Source organism: Mesoplodon densirostris, chromosome 16, assembly GCF_025265405.1.
Source record: "Mesoplodon densirostris isolate mMesDen1 chromosome 16, mMesDen1 primary haplotype, whole genome shotgun sequence".
In the NCBI taxonomy this organism is placed as follows: Eukaryota; Metazoa; Chordata; class Mammalia; order Artiodactyla; family Ziphiidae; genus Mesoplodon; species Mesoplodon densirostris.
Genome location: NC_082676.1, coordinates 71,008,194 through 71,027,061, shown reverse-complemented (window position 1 = coordinate 71,027,061; position 18,868 = coordinate 71,008,194). Strand labels below are relative to the sequence as shown.

Below are 18,868 nucleotides of genomic sequence, written 5' to 3'. Positions count from 1 at the left end.
CCCGGGGACAAGTAGGAAAAGACGCTGGAGGCCCGCTGGACGAGGGAGGCCACGTCAGAGCAAAGGTCGCGGCGACGAGGATGCAACAGTCTGAAGCCAAAGTTCAGAGAAGCCGAAAACCCCGGCCGATGGAGGAAGCGCGGCTGCCGGGCGCGGGGCCGGGCGAGGCCGGGGCTGATGGGCACTTCGGCCGCGGCGAGTCCTCGGGTCCGCGCCCCACTGCGCCCGCCGCTCCGCCGCCGCCTCCGGGCTCGGGCTTGGGCTCGGCTCACGGACGCGCGGCCCTAGGAGGTCGAGGCCGGGACGGGCAGTCCGTGTAAGCTCCCGAGGCCGTCGGGGGCCTTGCCGCCGGGGCTGGGCGGCTTCCGGTCGGCCACTGCGGGAGGAAGCACAGGGCGTGGGGTCACTGCCGGTAGCGGCGCCGAGCGGGAGACCCGGGGAACGCGATGCCCGGGAACACGGCCGACAGCGCAGGGTCCCGGGGAGAAGGGGCGGCGCGCGCTCCACATCTGGGGGCTGCAAGGAGGCATCGAGACCGCGCTCCACGGAGCCTTCGGCACCCACCCTTCGCGGCCCCGCGGAAGCCGCTGGCCCGCCCAGCCTGGGTCGCGGCTCTCCGCGCAGGGCCCGCCTGCAGACGCCCCGCGCCGCGGGCCCCGCGCCGCTCAGTAAAGTGGGCGCCGGGCGCAGGGAGGCGCTGCCGAGCCAGGCGGCCACGGGCGGGGCGGTGGTCCGATCCCAGACCGGGGAGGGAGCTGGGAGCTGAGATCCGCGCACCCCGCCTCCCGAGCCACCACCCACCCCAGACCCAGCTGGCGCACCGGCCCAAGAGGCTGCCAGCGCGTCAGGTCACGGTCCTCAAAGCAGCTCAGGGCCCGCGATGGGCCGGGGGGGAATCGAGTGAGGGTGGGTCCCCAAAATGCCCCACGGGGAGGGCCCGGGGTGGCCAGGGTCACCCCCGACGTGGGAGGCGGTCGTGCGTTAGGCGGGCGGCAGACTTCGTTCTGCCCCCGCGGCCCGGGGATCCAGATGCGCTCATCACTGTGGGCACAGCACGTCCTGGGCCCTGTGGGCCTCCGGATTTAGTGACAGTGGACTTGCCATATTAGGCAGCATTCAGCGAGTTGCTCTATTATTTAGGGTTTTGGGAAGGGGCCCAAGTTTTGCTACTGGAAGCCAGAAAATTGACGCCACGATTGTGCAACCCCTGTTTTTCCCTTTCCCGACGCCCGGCCCCTCGGCTTCTCCTGCGCTGGAAAGCACAGGCTTATTTATACCTAAAAGCGCCTGTTTTCAACTTTCTTTTCTCCTCCACACGTCCTCCTTTAAAGGGGGAGCTTGGGGGCGCCTCAGTTTGGGGTGAGGGGGAGCTCCCGGCTGTTTCCTCCTGCAGCTGCCCTCGCCCCGGCTCTGGCGCACCGCCCCGGGGCCGCGCGGAGCCGGGCCCACACCTCTGCGCCAGGGGCGCGCGCGCGCACATCTGGTTTCGCAGAGGTGGCGAAGGGGTCTGAAGACCTTTCCAGGGCCGACCCCTCGCTCTCCCTTGCCTCTCAGCTCTCTTTCCTAAACACAGTTGTGGCCGCTCAGCCGACGAAGTTTTCAGACCTTTTCATTCCACCCAGTACACACACTTGGAGGTGAGGGCCTGTTTAGAAAACAACTCCGGAGAAGGAGGTTTCTCAGCCAAGGGCCGGTTGCCTGAGAGACAAGCGAGAAAATGAACTCGTGAAAAATAAACACCGGGAGACCAGAGACAGATTTCACTCCACTCTACGGGGGCGAGCCTGCTGCTGCGTTTGTAGCTCTTCCCCGCCCCAGTCCCTCCCCATAGGACCCCTCCGCCCCTCCTTTCCCACCTGCAGTAAACTGGGCGACGGAGTGGGTACGTCGCGGGGCCCCCACGAAGGCTCGGGCCGGCGTTAGGCGCTCTGCAAGCTTATTTAATCTTAATGGGCAGGAATGGGGACAAGGTTTTTTTTAAAAAAATACTGGTACTTCCATTCCAGGGCCACTGGGACCCTGGGGTGGGGCGGGGCGGGGATGGGGGAGATGTCAGCGGAATCCTGGAAAGGGGTCTCCCAAGGCTGTGTCCAAGGAGACCGAGGTTGGCGGCGGCGGGCTCTCAGGCCAACGCTTGCGCCCTAGTGTTCCTGGCAAAGTTCGCTTTTAGGATCCTTCAAGAATTAATCCGGAGCAGGGGTGACTGGAACAAGCCGCGAGTTATCTCTAACAAATATAAAAGACACATTTTCTTTGAGCCTATGCAATGTCTTATAAATTTGATTTCCAAATCTTTAGTCTTTCCAAAACCCGGCTGGGAGGGACCTCAGAGCCAGGAGGTTTTGAGGTTTCTGAAAACACTCTGTAAATACCATTTGTCTTGAGGGAATGCCTGCTGGGGTCTGTCACCTGTCTGGAAGGGGAAGGGGAGGGAGATGGTCTTGTCTGGATAGGGGTCGGAATTCCTAGAACACGGGCTCCCCTCCACTTGTAGATGAAGTGGAACTTTCCTGTGCTCTCAGGCCTTAAGAATTAAAGTTTCCTTTCACCGTCGGGAAATGTAAATCACACTATCTTGCCTAAATAATAGGGAACCCAGACTCACAACCCTCTACCAAGATAAAGTTAATAAATTGTAATGAATAATTTGACATCTGAGTAAGCTTATCTTAGGATAGTAATGTTCATTTGCACCTGATGTGGAGGACATATTGAAATATATGTATATACATATATAAAATATAATGTATATTATTATGTGTATATTGTCCGTGTATGGACTAGATGATCAGAAGTATTTGTTTTATACTGAGCATTCATGATATTAAACCGCTTTCAGTATAGAAACTGTTTTCTTACTGAGGAAGTTCAATAGATGCTATTCCTACTACTCTTATGAACAATTAATGATAGTAAATTGTCTTATGGGATAGGTTTCTTTGAAGATAATTTCTTAAGCAATGATTAGAAAATTAAAGGCAGTGATTCACATTATTTTGCTTTGTAATTTTTCAAAGACCACTTGTGGGTGGGGGCAGTCTTTCAAGTCCGTTTCTCTGCCAATGAGAAGAGTAAAAATCCATAACCCAAGTAGATATGCAATTCTCATTATTTATATGTTCCTGTTCAAACACAAACATTTGTATGCCAGCTGAAGAAATCATTTTCAATGATCGACCTGATTTATTCGATGACCCTTTACCTGGATCTTTAAAGAACTGTCAGGATCAGAATATTGTTATTAATTTAACAATGAATGTAGCTAATTATTGCTGCAGATTTTGGAAATGGGTGGGATGTTTCATAATAGAAGTGAAAATAATGGTGAAATGGACAGGAATGCCAGTGTCATTCAATGGCTCTGTATTTCTGAAAGGAAAGTATCTTCCAAAGAAAATTAACCACCAGTGAGTACCCCCTGCCCATCAAATTAACTAGAGTTAGCCTAGAATTCAGAACTGTGTGTTTCACGTTTGGATTATTACCTACATTTCATAATTTGTTTCTAAGGTGGCGCTTGAAATGCCCTGGGACAGAATGGCTCTGTTAGGAAAGGACCGCATCACTCTGAAGATAGTGAGTCCTTTTTCTAAGTCTTCCTGCTTCTTGGGGTCAGCCCAGGGGGAATCGTTTAAATTTGTAGATACACTTTTCTAAATCAAATGAACCTGCTTAGTTAAAGGATTAGTCTAATTAATATAATTTGGTAAATTCCGTTTCCATTTCTAATTCAACAGATAACCTCAGGTGCGGAGTCCGAGTCCAAGGACAAGGCTCTGAGCAAAACACTTCCCCTAAGACCCCTTATCTGTCCTTAAAGGGAAAGATTGAAGGAGCTCTGAGTCTCGACTTTTAAAATTCCCTTTACTTGTATTTTCCTGTAAATGAACAAGTGGAATTTTCCTATGATTTAAACTAAATTTAAAGCTTGGAGGAGTTCTAATTCTCAATATTTGTAAATTGATATCCCAGAATTTTTGTGCTCTAAAAAAGTGCAAAAAAATTTAACTTTTGTTCCTCCGCTTGACTGTTAATGATGGCATCTTAATCCTCTCTCTCACTTTCTTTCTGTCTCTCTCTCTTTCATAGATCACGCTATTACGTCTCAATGAAACTACTTGGAAATAAAGTTTTTGCCTGAGTGTCACCAAAGAGGAAGCCCCTCCTTTCCTCTGCCTACCTAGTGCCACCTGCCCCCACTTCTGCCTGGGTGGGTATAAGGCAGATCAGCTGTAAAGACCCTTCGGACATCTGGAACATCCCTGTGCCCCACGCAGCCCCCAGGTTCGTGCTCAGCCTCCGTTGCTGCTGAGGCCAAGAGGCCCCACCTCTTCCCCGGAGTGACTCCTGCCTTTTCCTAGAGGAGGTGAAGTTGCAAATTCCTGGCGCTCAGAACCTAAAAGCAGGCAGGTTGGAAATTGGCAAACCCAGTCATTCCTTTCACCGTGAGGAAAATGCAGAGTCAAGGGCAGGTGAGCTTTTCCCAAGTTATAGGAAAAACTAGAACCCAAAGGTCAGTGTAACAAGATGCCCCTCGCATTGTGGACCGTGAATTAAATACCTCAAATCTGTTAGTTGGTTTATCAGAGCGCAGATTTATGGAGGAGGAGGAGGAGAAGAGTCTAGACTTAGAGACACATGATTGAAATGCTGTCTCCTTTCCCAAAGGATGTGTTGAAGAAGATAAATGCAAGGGGAGAACAGGGACTGCTTGGATTAAAAAAAAAAAAAAAAAAAAAAAACTCGGACATGGAAGAAAGAGATGGGCAGTGCGTGGAAGGGGTCCGGGCCAGGGCAGGTCCAACCCCACCTGCGGGGTTCAGGTGCCACAGCAGGTCCTCCACAGAAGGTACAGCTCCACAGGCCACAGGAAGGTGCCCCTGGAGGGTGCCTTCTAGACCCTTCTACGGACAGAGAAATGAGACCCAGAGAGGGGGGTCTTCTTAATCCATACAAGTTAGGGGACAGTCCTGGGACCTCTCTCAATCTCTGCCTGCCTTTCTAGGGACACGGCTTATAACTATTAGAAATTAATCTGCTCCGGCTTAAAGTGTAACCCAGAGGAAGAATCTATGCCGGTACCCACTCCAGCCTCTCTGTCTCTGTCTCTGTCTCTGTCTGCCTCTCTCCTTTGCTCCTTTGCACCCTTCCTAATTCTCCAGCATTCGTCTGAACCCCTCCCGCCGGCCCGCGCCCCTCACCTTCTCGGCTGGGATGCTTGAAGGTCACGGCTGCGGCAAGCTCCCCGCCGTGTACGGTGACGCCGGCTCCGGGGGGCGCCAGCGGGGGCCCCTGCGCCGGCGGCCACGGCGGGCCCGGGGCGAGGTAGCCGCCGGCCGGCGAGCTGTACACACCGTGCTGGTTGGAGGCCGGGTAGGCGCAGGCCGGGAGGAAGCCGCCCACCGCGGGGAGGCCGGAGGCCGACTGCGGGGAGAGAGAGCGACAGACCGTCGGCAGCGGGCAATCCCGTCGGCTTCTCCAGCACCGGCAGTTACAGGGTGTGGGGGGGTCCCCATTCTCCCTGCTGTCCTCACAAAAAAAAAAAAATGATTCCCCATGCGAAGTCTGGCCTCTAATTGTCCTGGCAAGGACTGTGGCAAAGCGACGTCCACTCAAATTGTTAGAAATAATAACAAAAGGTGAAGGGGGTCATGATATTCACCATCCGGGACTTAGAGAAAGGGAGTCAGTCCTCAACCTTTTGTGTTAACGGGTCCCAGGTTTTTTAGCAAAAGTGTCTTGGCAAAAGGCAAGTCAATCCCCTCCTAGGAAAGGAGAGAAATATGCCTGCAGACCAGACCTCAACCTTCAGCCCAACTCGCCTCCCCCGGGGGTGGAGGGGGTCTCTTCTCTTTCTCCCTGCCCCCCTACCTCTCCCTCTCCCCTGATTAAGGACGCCTCCTTCCCCGCGCTCAGTTACCTGCGTGTATTTAATGTCTGCCTCCAAGGCAGGTTTCTCGAGCCCGTTCACGGCTGGGCTGGCGGGGAAGGCCGTGCGGTTCACTCCGGCCCAGTCTTCCATCTTCGGGGAGTAGGCGGCGCCTTCGCTCCCCCCCAGGGCCCCTGCGGGGACACAGGAGAATTAGAAGAGGCATCTGAGTCCGCGCTGGGCACACGGGCAGCCCTCTGGCCCGGACATCTACACACATGCCTACCAGCGCCCAGCCCGAATCCGAAGGCACGACCCACGCTCCTCTGAACACCCGGCGGCAGATGCTCAGGGCAGCGGGGACCCCAGATTTCGCTGTTGCTCCCAGCGGGGCAGAGAGAGGGTGCTGGGGACCTTCCCCTCGCTCCTCCCAGGTCTCCACCCGCTTCCCACGAAACAGGAGGTTTCTGGCAGGGAGAGGCTGACGGCCAGGTCTGAGCGCCCTCTGCCCAGGGGGCTTTTCCACTTTCCAGAGACGGTGCCCCAAAAGGTCCAAGTTCAAATCCACAGCAGGCTCAAGAGAATTATATGGGCTTCTCAATGTCTCAAGAAGCGTCTGGAGGGCTGGAAGCCATCTCTACTCACAACTCCCTCCAGAGACATCCCGGGCCTCCAGAAAGAGGCATCATCCCAGCTACCCGTGAGCGTCCCTGGCACAGGTCTGCTCCTCGCGCACGTGTGTGTGCAGGAAACCGAGAGAAAGCTTCAGATCTGAGCTCAGGCTTGGAGAGGTCACCTCCCCGCTAGCTCCCCACCGGACGCTCCATGGGAAGCTTTGGCCCAAGCCTGCGGCCCAGGCTGGGTTTGAGCCACAAGGAGAAATGAAGCCTGTGCACGGCCTGGAGGCGCGGCCCACAGCCGCTGGAGCTAAGCCTTCAGTTTCTTTCTGGACGCCCCTCCTGTCTCTTGGGCTACGGTGAATTTTGCCTCTTACGCTCCTGCTGAGTCTGCGCACCTAATAACATGCCACTCTCTGGCCGGCTGCTGGGGGCAGGGGACAGTGCAAAGAGACTACGGACCCGGTCCCAGCCCCCACCCATTCTTCCGACCCCCTCACCAAAACTGCCCCTAACTTTCCCCCCTCTCCCCGTCCCCTCCCTCCACACCCAGAGATTGCAGGCCAAGGGCAAATCCGTGGGAGCTTTCACCCTGAGGATGGCTGCAGCCTGCAGGCGCCTGTCACCCGCCAGGCCACGGGGCCTGCTGGAGATTCAGGCCACTCAGCAAGACAGGCCAGCCAGACCCTTCGCCTTTTACTCAAAGAGCCTTTGGGCCTGGGAGGGACAGAGCCCTTTGGGGAATGATGAGGGATCCCGAAAGATCGGGATCTTAAGAAAGGGTCGCAGAATTGACTTTGCGGTTTGTTTGGCTTAGATCTGGCGATAGGGGTTTGCATACTTCTTGCAAGAATGAAAAAGCGCAATTTCAAGCCTCCGAATTTGTGGTCGGTGATTGCTCTTCTATTTGGGAAATATTTTCCATATTTGTCATAAAAAGTTCAAGATGTCCGAGGACTCCCACAGAAGGCCCGGGACCCTCAGTCTCCCTGGCCAACCCGGAGCCCTCCCCTGAGCCAAAACCGGTTGGAGGAGGCCCGCGAGAGTGACCCCTCACCCGCATGCCTCCCCGCCCCCTCCACTTCTGCCCCTTCCAGGAAGGCTACGGAAGGCCGGCGCCACTGACCTGTTTGCTCCATAAACGTCCGGATGCCCAGGATATTGCTGACCGAGTGAGCCGAGGGCCATGAACGGGGGATGCTGACGTGGCCCGCTGTGCCCGGGACCCCGTGGTGGCTGCCCATCTTGGCGCCCGTGGGCGACACGGGGCTGGGGTAGGGATACTGGTAGATGTGGTTATAGGGCAGCGCCGGCTGCGGCGGCGGCTGCTTGCTCGCCTCGTACGGGCCGGGCTGCGCCAGGCTGCCAATCTTATTGCGCAGGATACGGCTGATGGAACTCACAGAGGGCACGTTGTACTTGTCGCAGACGCCGTCGGCCAGCAGCCGGTCGCGGATCTCCCAGGCAAAGATGCCGGGGTCGCCCTGCTTGTAGTCCCGGATGTGCTTGACCACGTTGGGGGTAGTGACGCGGGGTTTGCTGCCCCCAATGGCCCCGGGCAGGATGGAGCCCGTCTCGTTGTAGCGCGCCAGGATCTTGCTCACGCAGCCGTGGGATACGCGAAGCTGCCGGCTGATGTCACAGGGTCGGATGCCCAGCTGCGCCAGCTCCACGATGCGCAGGCGGATGGCGTTGGGCAGGGGGCGGCCGTTGACGAACACGCCGCCCAGCTGGTTCACCTCGCCGTACGTCTGCTCTGCGGACGCGCCCGACGAGAGTGAGGGGAGGGGAAAGAACACCGGCGGGTTAGCCGAGGGGGGCCGCGCAGGGACAGGGGCTGCACCCGGGGCACCTCCGAAGGTGACCGGCGGGTCCTCGGAGTCCGAGCAAACAGACCCGGTCCGGTCCCGGGAGTTGGCACGCGCGCAGGGACCACGGAGGGGGGAGCCGCGCGCTTCAGCCCCCCGTGCCCTTTCGCGACTTACGACGCGTCTACTTGGGACATCCCCTCCCGCGACACGCCGAGCGCCCCCCACCCACGCCCGGGGCTGGGGGCGTGCGGAGAACGCGGCCAGTCCGGGACCCGGGACCTGGTCTCCCAGGGACCGCGGGCGCGAGGGAAGGGAGGCGCCGGGACACCCCCCGCCTCGCCCGCCCGCCCCTTACCCATGGCGCGCGGGCCGGCCGGCTGCCTGGCGCCGAGGCGGCCGGGGCTGGGCCCGGCGCGGTCCGGGAGATCTGGGGCGCCGCCGCCGCGGGAGAGGCATAGAGGGAGGGCGCGCGCGAGCCGAGAGCCGCGGCGGCCGGGCCGCGGGCTGGAAGAGCGCCGTGAGCCGCTGCCGAGCGCGCCGCCGCCCGCCGCCGCCGCCGCCCGCTCCCAGGACACTCTCCACGCCCGCGACCCCAGGCCTAGGGTGAACTTCATCCGATTAGGAGAAATTCGTCTGAACGGGAGGCTGCGGAGTGCGGGGATCAATTTGACGTGTCCTCCACGTCAATCTAGGCAGTCACGCCGGAGACGCGCGAGTTGGCAGCTCATTGGTTCCCGTCACTGCGCCCCGGCGCCCCCCTCCCCGCGCTGAAACTCTACCCCCTCCTTCTGTGCTCCCCCCTCGGCCCTCCTTCGGAACCCAGCCCCCTACATACACACACACACACACACACACACACACACACACACACACACACACAGAGTCCTAACCCCAGCCGGGCCTGGGACCTTCCACTTGCTCCGCTTCCCTCGAAGCCCCTCACCCCTCGGGTTTTGAGAATGATGGGCTAGTCATTTCAAATTGATGAGTACTTATTAGTACTAGTACTAGTTTGGGTTTTAGTTGTTTTCGTTGTATCACTAACCTCCGCTGCCATTACTGCTAAGATATCCGAGGATTAAAGTCGATTATGGCACGGTGGTCAGTGTGGGGCTACCTCTCCCGTCCCTCTCCCTGGGCAGGGTCAGGGGAAGAGCGGTCCCAGCGCCCCAGCTCCGGGCGGGCGGGCAGCGTGCGGGTGTCACAGTGAGAGCCCAGGGTAATGCAGGGCGCCTGGTCAGCCGGGTCCAAAGTGTTTGCGATGGAGTGACTCCAGAGTTCCCCACTTCTGGCTGACACCCCAATTCCGCTCTCAGAAAATCTTTACAATGTTTAACAGCTACCCACTCCTTGGGATGGTAGTGTGATTTCAGTGATGTGAGAGGGGGCACATTCTAGATTCTGTCTCCCTGTGGACAGGCCCACCCACTTGAACTCATTTCTCTCAGAGAGGTGACCCAGGACTCAGGTCGGAAAGGGATTCTGACCTGCTGCCCCCAGAATAGGGACCCCACACTGTCCAGACCCCAGGGGCATCCTGGTGGCCTGCCAGAGGTCAAACGCTATAGCTCCTGCTCTAGGCCGGTCCAGTTCCTTGTCTTCCAAGCTGGAAACCTGCATCTGTCCATGCTGGGGGGGGGGGGGGGGGCGTGGCCTCACCTTTCACTCAGCACCTGTGGCTTCCAAGGGGTCTTTGTTAAACCACTGAATGGTCCTTTCCCCTTCCTGTAAGTGGGTTTGCACAGCCCTGAACTCTTTGGGCTTAGCATTAACCATCAACACTTTTCTCTACTTCTATCCTGCATCAACATCGAGTTGTAGATTTCCCAGCCTGTGTCACTAACTGTGGCAGTCCCAAAGGGAACTTTGAGGTGGGGTTCGGGAGAGAGCAGGTAAAGGGAGAAAGCTCCTGGTTTTGACAGGAGAAGACTGGGACCTGGGAGTTCTGAGCTTGGGGCCAGTAATTGCCAAGGGCATTTAGCTGAATGCGTAGGAGCAGAAAGGGGGGGCCTTGGAGGGAGCCTAGGAAAAGCCCTGGCTCCCGGGATTCCTGTATGCTCCCAGCTCTCCTCAGAAGGAAGGAAGAGTCCCCCGCTGCCATCGCCCCCAAAGTCCAAGAGCTTGGGGGCTGGCAGAAAGCTGCACACAGCTCCTGCACGGTGATGCTGCTGGAAGCGCAGACAGACCCCACCAGCGCAGCAGGGAGTAGTGGAGACCAAGTCCCTGACTCCTTTCCCTCCTCTGCTCTCGAGAGGGAGTGCACAGGCCCCGACAGATAATTCCAAGAATTATCCTTCGTAAAAGAAAAACCGGGTTCAAAAGAAGTGAGGACTCTCCCTTCCTGCAGCACAGAAAACATAGTGCAGCCTCGGGCTCCAGGGACTTCAGGGAGGCCACAGGGACCGGTAGAGGTTAGTCAGTACACTGGCGAGAGTTGGGGGTGGGACTCTTTGAAAGATAAGGCCCGTCCACGACCGTGCAGGGTCGGGTTTCAGAGAAGGGAAAAGGTGGTTTGGATTAAGGTGGGCAAAGCCAGGAACTCTGCAAAGGCCCCAAGCAGAGCACTGAGCGCCCGATGGACGTGGGGCCCTCCGAGGCTGCGGGCAGTGGGATACGCCCCGCTCAGTTCTCTCCAGGTGGTTTGCAACCTGTTAGCCCCTGATCTAGACTTTCGTTGCCTGAATTTCAAGTCGGGCGCCGGAGGCCAGAAAGTTTTATTCCGGGAAACGCAGCATCCATAACCCGGTGCGCCCTCAAAATAAGGTGAAGCAGCTAAAGCCATTTCTTCCCCCCCACCACTACCCCACCCCGTAGGCGCGCTCGGAGAAGAACAAATAGAACTGGGGTGTCTGGGTGAGAGGTGGTTCACCCCAATCGCCCTGTCAGGGGAGCATCACCCCACCTACGCCAGTAAACCTCGGGGCGCGGGCAAGGAGGTGAGCCCAGGTCCCAGGACGGCATCTTCTCCCCACTCCCCTTGGCGAAGACCTTCCAGGGCTGGAGGAGACGCTAGGAGGATTGCGCCGGCGGCTCCCTGGGGTGTCGGAGCCCGCCGGCCCTCATTTCACAGCCCACATCCCTCGCACCACCACCCCTCCAGCCGCCAGCTGCCCGCTGCTGGACCACACAGCGCTCGCGACAGCCTGCTCCCAGCCCGCCGCCAAAAAGCTTACAGTTTGTCGCCCCCTGTCGGCCCGCGGCTCGGCTCCACCGGCTCCCGCGCGGCGGGCTGGGCTGGAAGCGCGGTGGCCCAAAAGTGGGCTTGCAGAAGGGAAGGAAAAGACTCTTCCACCTCCCCGGGATGCAGCTTGGTCTCCTCCATGGCAGGGGGCGGCGACGTGGTCGGTGCTGAGCGCGCAGAGGTAAAAAGCTCGCGGGTTCCACGTCTCTGCTGGGCTGGGTTTGGCTCCGTTGTTTCGAGCGCCTCGGCGCAGCGTGGAACAAAGTGAAGAGCGGCTCCCGGGGACGCAGGGCAGACGAGCTAAGGGCGCCCGCCGGGACCCGGGAGACAACGCGTCCCGCTGGGGCTGGACGCCCGGAGGGCGAAGGACAGATTCGAGGGTCCCTGAGTGGCTTCGGAGACTGACGCCGGTTTCCCAGGACAGAAAAAGAGTAGCAACTACGTGCCAAAAGCGTGCGGCAAAGAGGAGGCAGGAAGAGGGTGTCGGTCCTCCCGGGAGGCAGGATGGGCTACGGGTGAGTACTCCTGCGGTTTGCCGCCTGGGCCCAGAACCCGAAAGTTAAGGCTGTGAGATAAAGGTTCGGTGACAAGGTCATCCTTGGAGCGACAATCACCCCGCTTCACGTCCCCTGCGTCGCTTTGCTTTTTGGTGGGACTGTATCGGGGTGTTATTTGAATGCAAACGAAATATGCCAGTTGCAATAGACCGCGGTGTTCCCGGAGCCCGTGCATCGCAAAGGCTTCAGGAGAAACCTAAACCAGCAGAAGGAAGTCCCGCTTGGGTCCCGCGGGGCTGAAGGAGCAACCGTCGGGCCGGGCGCCCTTCGCTTTGGCGACTGGGAAGGACCCGAGCGCAGAGGAAGCATCCCGGGAGGACCCTGGGCCGAGCCCGCTGACTAACGGCGAACGCCTCAGCCGCCTCCCGCCGGGGCCGCTGGACCAGCGCGGGATCCGAGGGAGCGGGGACGGGATGCCGGGGCCTCCCTCCGGCCCGCGCGCCCCAGGCCTGCGAGCCCGCACGCGTTCCGGGGGAGTCCTGGCTCCCCGCACACCCCGCACTTTTTTTTTTTTTTTTTTTTTGCGGTATGCGGGCCTCTCACTGTTGTGGCCTCTCCCGTTGCGGAGCACAGGCTCCCGACGCGCAGGCTCAGCGGCCATGGCTCACGGGCCCAGCCGCTCCGCGGCATGTGGGATCTTCCCAGACCGGGGCACGAACCCGTGTCATGCAGGCAGGCGGACTCTCAACCACTGCGCCACCAGGGAAGCCCCACACCCCCTCACTTTTGCTCTGATTTTAAGTGCACTGTGACGTGAGTCGTGTGGTTGGAAAGCAAAGTCAAACCGAGTCTCTTCACTTTCTTTTTAAATTAACTTAAAAAAAAATGAAACAGGGCAAGCTACGAACGCGCTTTGTGCACCAGGTTATATTGTGCCCTCACCAACCGCACTCACACAGAGTTTTGCAAAGGCGATCCCGCGCAAACTCTTAAGAAGTAAGTAAGGAGTGGACAGCTGCTCAGAGACGTAAGGGAGGAAGAGCTGACCCAGATCAGGGAATTGCAAACCCCAGGGAATGCACGAACCGAGAACTAGCTCGCCGGAAACGGGACTGTGAGATAAAGCAACGGAACCCCACCCGGAGTGACCGCGGCGTTGGGGGCCTGGGGGGAGGGGAGGAGGGAGGAGGGCTCGCGGCTGAACTGGCTCTGTTGCAGGCGGCGGAGTGGACTCACAGGGAAGAGGGTGGGTGCATCACGCCCTGCACCTGCCGCTCCAGATTGGGACACAGAGACTCCCCAGACCCCGAATGGAAGATGTTGAAGATGATGCCAGTTAGCATGAAAATAGAGCCCCAGGCACAAGAAATACCGTAGGCTTCTCAGACAGATTCCCGAGGCTTGTTTCCACTTGGCCTGCTGGTGACCACGCTGGCCTTGAAGTTGGTTGCCTAGCCTCGCGTTTTAGTTGCCAGCCTGGAAACGGGTCGAGTAGGCAGTGATGGGAAGGAACGCCGTTCCCCTGGGGGCTGTTCCCCTGGGGGCTGTTCCCCTGGGGGCTGTTCCACTGGGGAAGTTCCCCTGGGGGCTGACCCGGGCAGGTCCTTGGAAATGCAAGGGGAGAGAAGCAAGGAAATGTTTTTTCATTTTCCTAAAATAAAACGGACAAACAAGAATAGATGAGTATTGTCCGTGTGAATAACAGTTTCCGGATTCCATTCAGAGGCATGGGGCGGGGGGGGGGGGGGAGGAATCAGAAAACAGAAATCTGCCCTGAAACCTCCACTAGAAATAGAGGAAAATTAAACACAGCAAACGAAGATCTGAGATGCTTCCTACCCTGCGATGCAGGGATCTGACTACTACATTTGTAACATTTCTTTTGGAGTAGAAACGTTTTAAATGTCGCATTTGGGTAATAAAAATTAACTACAGGAAGCTGGTGCCATGTAGGAAGAAATGGTTTCTTTGAGCTTTCTGAAGGACCAGGGGGCGTCCCTGCAATTCTTTCGTGGTTATTCTCATGGGGGCAAAATCCACAGTTTCCCTCCTCTCCCTGCCAATGGGCATATCAGATAAGCTTCAATTTCCCCTTATATAAAATGACCTACGCTGTCTAATTAGATCTATTTCATTTCATTCCATCAACTAAAAGCCTCCAAAGGGCTCTCCAAGCACTGGTCAAAATTCCACCACTGCAGTGAGCTCTCAGAAATGTTTATATGACAGTGCTAAGAGTCTAAACAGCAATATTCAAAATGGAAATATTTGGGAAACTTAAAATGTCCATGGGGCATATCTCCTGTACATGGTCTGGGCACTTGGAAAAGGAGAGATCTAATGGGTACAGTGGACAGAAGGGACATTTTCAAAGGAGACCAGGAGGTGATGGCACGTCTGCCTACAGGATGACTCGCACAGGCGGCAGTGGGCAAGGGTCTCCCACTGCCTAGTGGATGCCCCTGTGGATCAGACTTGCTCTGCTACAAATATTGACGTGTGTGAGACATCCACACCGGCCAGCCTAATTGGAACCAGCTTGAAGTGTGCTGCCCTTGAATGCTTTGGAAATTTCTGATCCTGCATGGACATAGGACCTGGAGAATGGATGGAGGACATGGAAACTGAAGGACACGTGTAGAGCCCTTTTTCTTGAACTAAAGAAATGCCCATCCAGCTGTGATTTACATGAATTTGTCTGATGTCTTATTAAAGGTCAGTCCTCTCCAATCTCATAAGGCAAGCACTAGAAACAGGGCAGTTAGGAGGTTTGCACTAAAGAACTCTGAAACCTGCTGGTAGAGGGTTTCCAACTTCCCCTCAGACCGACAGTGAAGCAGGCATCCTGCCCCCATTTTCTGTTATCCATTTCTTGCAAGCTTAAAATTATCATTCATAACTAGATGGTAATGATTTTACTTTTTGAATCCAGCAGACTATTTGGAAACCTTGCTGTTTGGGAATAAAGGCTTTGTTCCAGGCTTGTGGGTTGGTTTGTTTAGGGTAAGCTCAGAAGTCTTAAAGGCCCCTGGAATTGTATGTTCTCATCAAAGTAGGATCTCCTCCATGTTCATTTAACTTTTCATATAGATCCCTATGTTATGTCTCCCTGCAATGCTGCTCAAATCATTTTCTTGTCAGAAATCAAGTGTCTTTTATGATGAGCTTTCTTTCGGGCACAAATGGGATTTTTACTTGTGAGTAACTTTTTACTGCCGGGCTACTTGGTCACTTTTAAGCAGTTACTGCTTGATATCTTTTCCTCTGTAATTGCTGCAATATCTCAATGCCTGCTACATATACATATATATAACATGTTCGCAGCTCGGTGATGGTTTTAATTTTCTCCCCCCCTCCCCTCATGTATGGGCTATGGAGTTTTATTGAAGACCCGTAATGCCTCCGGTTTTGATTTAGTGTTTTGGAGTTTGTGATCTCACTGCCCGGTATGGAAAATATTAGACAGGGTCTGCAGATTGCATGCCGGAAAAGACCCACATCACCACTGTGGGCCAAGTGCTCGTCCGCAGCTCCCCAATAAGCCAAATGTGCGGCCACTGGAATCAATGCTCAGTTTTTGTGCCTTGGATAGAGACCATCTCAGCCAGTCCTGCTGAAGCAAACGTCTTGAAGACACTGATTCTCCCGGTGGCTGCACTTTTGAATCAGCGGAGGAGACTTCAAATGCCCGGGTCCCACCCATAGAGATTTTGGCTGAATTTTTTGGGGTGTAGCCTGGGGGTTTTAAGAGCTGCCCAGGTGATTCCAATGTGCATTAAATGTTGAGAAACTCTGCTTTAGGGAGGGGGTGATGTAATTTGATGCTTCCCGCTTTGCAGCGGTTTTCCAGGATGCCCGACCGGCTGGCAACTGACCTGCCTCATTCACCTCTGTGGGCACCTTAACATGACACATGAACACATGTTTAACTCCATGGAGCAAACGTCCTTCCTGTGCGTTTTTACACTGTCACTTTGGCCCCTCCCGAATCAGCTGAAGAAGGAGAAGGCTGCCTTCTCAAGCTCGCCTGGCTGCCCTAAGTTTGCTGTCTTTAAAAGCAAGAACCTTGTATCCCTGCCCTCACACAGGTGATCACAGCCTCCCAGTTAAGTGAAGCCATCTTCACAAGGAGCTGGGGTCGGAAGCGGGGGTGGGGGGGGATCATGGAGATGGAGACTGACTCAGCTATTGGTGCTGATGAAGATGGACTTGGGGAGAAGTGGCAACGAATCATAAACGCTGCCCAACGGGGAGTCAGAGTAACTGCATTGTCCAAGGAGGCGGGAAATGAACTGGCCTTTTTAACAGGGTTAAATAACCCTGCCCTCTTGCCATGTAAGGTAGCAGGGTGGGCATAACCCTCAAGCTTCTCATAGCATCTAAGAAAGACTGAATCTTCTTTAGGGCTAAGTGTAGCTTAGTATTTTTATGACTGTTTCTGCCGTTAACATTATTTAATTGCCATGCACCTTGGAAGGGGAAAACTTTATCACAGTGGCTGCGGCAGTGTTGCATTTTGGATCTCAGAGTTGCTTGCCCCCCAGATCGCTGGTTTGCTGGGATAAGGACAGAAGTGTCAATTCGTGGGGGGAGGGTAAGGGAGGGGAGGAAAGAGAAAGAAAGAAAGAAAAATGCTTGACTTATCCTCTTTAAAGTCTCAGAAGTCATTAAAAGGAAAACTCCTTTTCATTTTTAATTAGTCTCGCCTTGGTAATAAACGTGAAGATTTAGATTGCTCTATTTGATTTGGATTGTTTTCTAAGCTTAGGCGTAGCCCAAAATAGGAACTGCATTTCATTTTTAAACAAGTTCCAAGAAAATCTGAGGTTAACTCTGTTGCTGCAGTGCCTTTAAGTCCTTGACTTTTAAGGTGCAGATTTTTAAGATCCTGTTTAGCTGTAACGTTTTGTTTCTAAATCACTATAGGATCAAGAGAACAAATACACTAATTCTTGTGGGGCTTTTAGGTCTCGTTCATTTTTTTAAATCTTACATGGGCATCTCTTGAGGAGATCTTAAAATGTCTATTTTAGGAACCACATCAATTTTTTAAATTGTCATAAAAAATTCTTTGTGTTCACCTACTTTAATAAGATGATATTGTTTCTGTTATGTTCTAAGATAATGGTAAAATAATTTAAAGGTACAGGGAAATTAATCATAACAATAACAACAGTAAAAATTAAAATGCCCTTAGAATGGTTCGGCATTTCTCAGCAACAACCGGAAGCTTAAGGTTTAGAGGGTTGTACCCAAGGCAATACCAGCTGCAGAACCCAGTGGCAGGACACCGGCCTTCCAAATGGATGTGCTGAGAAAATGTGTTTTGACAGGGTTTCTAAGCATCGAGATGTTGGCAAAGGGGATACATGAATTAATATCCATCCAACTGGGAAATACTCAGCGCTGGGACTATCTCCTCTTGACAGGCCATCCAGGGAAAGGTTGGCTACCCCATGACGGGACAGCATAGAGGTGCTGTCCATTTCGCTTTCCGTAATAACACCTCAGGTTGAGCCAAGACTCTGCCGGGTCTAATCTCCTTCTGTAATTATGTCTCACAAAATACAAGCCAGGCCGTGATGCGAGGGCCTGGTCTTTGCATGTGCGGGACATGTGTTTGTATTCTCGATGTCAGCCAACTGATGTGGGCAGAACGAATCTGGCACTTTCATCTTCATTTCTCTTTAAGCTGGGGCGTAGGTAACTGGAAGGGGGCCGGTGGAGTTGACTGGGGCTCTGCACACAGCAGAGGTTCAATCTAGATGAATGGCACTCCGTGAGGTTTGATGGTGGTTTGATTCCCCTTTGGGCCCCTGGTCCTCCTGTCTTTTTAGGCTGGATTCATGCTGTCCCTCATTACCGAGGGCATGGGAGTTCAGCTGAGGGCCTTCTGTTCTCATTATGCCTTTAGAGCTTCTCTTTGTGTCTCTAGTATTTAAGCTGCAGGGAGGTTGGAGGAATTTATGATCAGATGGGAACCGAGCCGAGCTGCTACCCACAGCGAGAACACGTGTGTGAGCGCCATCGTGGAGTTGGCACACAGAGGTCGATGCATCCCCTTGAAAGAGGACGCATCCATAGGTCCAAAATGCACATGCATCTCAAACTCAGAAAAGGACCTGGCTACAGAAAAGCTTAGTGTGGCTGAGTCGAGGCTTTTTATTCACTCTGAAGTCTCAGTTTGGAACCTAGGCTCTGCCACTTACTGAGACCTGCACGCTAAGCCTCAGTCCCTCTGGGAAAGGGTCATAGTAAGGATTCGTGGCCTGACTGTGGAAAAGGCTTCACCACAGCAGGTGGTTAATCCGTGGCCCTTATCCTCTACATTGGTTTTCTATAGTTTTAAGAAACTCATGCATTTTAATTCTTTGTCTCTTTGATAGGACATCTGTTAGACATGCAGTGGGTGATTTGCTTATAGAGATGTTTATAAATCAAGCTGTCTTAAATCAGGTCTTGGGAAGGAAACGGCTTTAAGGTATTTTTCTGAGTTTCTGTTTGTTTGCCACATTCTTTCGTGGTTCCTTCTGGGGAAGGGCCACTCCTGGGGAGACAGGGTCCACAGTGAAGAGGTGGCGAGTGGCAGCTGTGAACGCTCGAGTCTGAGAAAGCTGAGGAAGAAGGAAATCCATGGATGGCCCAGAGTTTTCCAATGGCCCAGGAGGACGGTGATTCTTACCAGGCCACTTCTTCCTGTGATGCGAGGCCCGCACTAACAGGACTCCCGGGCCTGTTCTGGCTTTACCCGCTGAAACACCAAACTCTTCCTTTGTCAGAAATAAGAAGATCTTATGTCTGTGTTTGCTTTCTTGCTTTTTTTGTCTTAAGTGGAGGTTTTTCCTTTCCTTGTTTGCCTTCCGAACATGTTCTTTCTGCTTGAGGAAGTGCCG

General features: G+C 54.7%; 1 protein-coding gene across 1 annotated transcript; it reads right to left on the bottom strand.

The window, feature by feature from the left end:
• Positions 1–284: 284 nt before the first annotated feature.
• PAX1 (paired box 1) lies at positions 285–8,911 on the bottom strand. The gene is made up of 5 exons (XM_060078773.1): positions 8,653–8,911; positions 7,613–8,242; positions 5,921–6,063; positions 5,202–5,424; positions 285–376 (listed from the first exon to the last, which is right to left on the bottom strand). The coding sequence occupies exons 1-5, from the start codon at positions 8,909–8,911 to the stop codon at positions 285–287; spliced, it is 1,347 nt and encodes a 448-aa protein (XP_059934756.1).
• Positions 8,912–18,868: the final 9,957 nt, after the last annotated feature.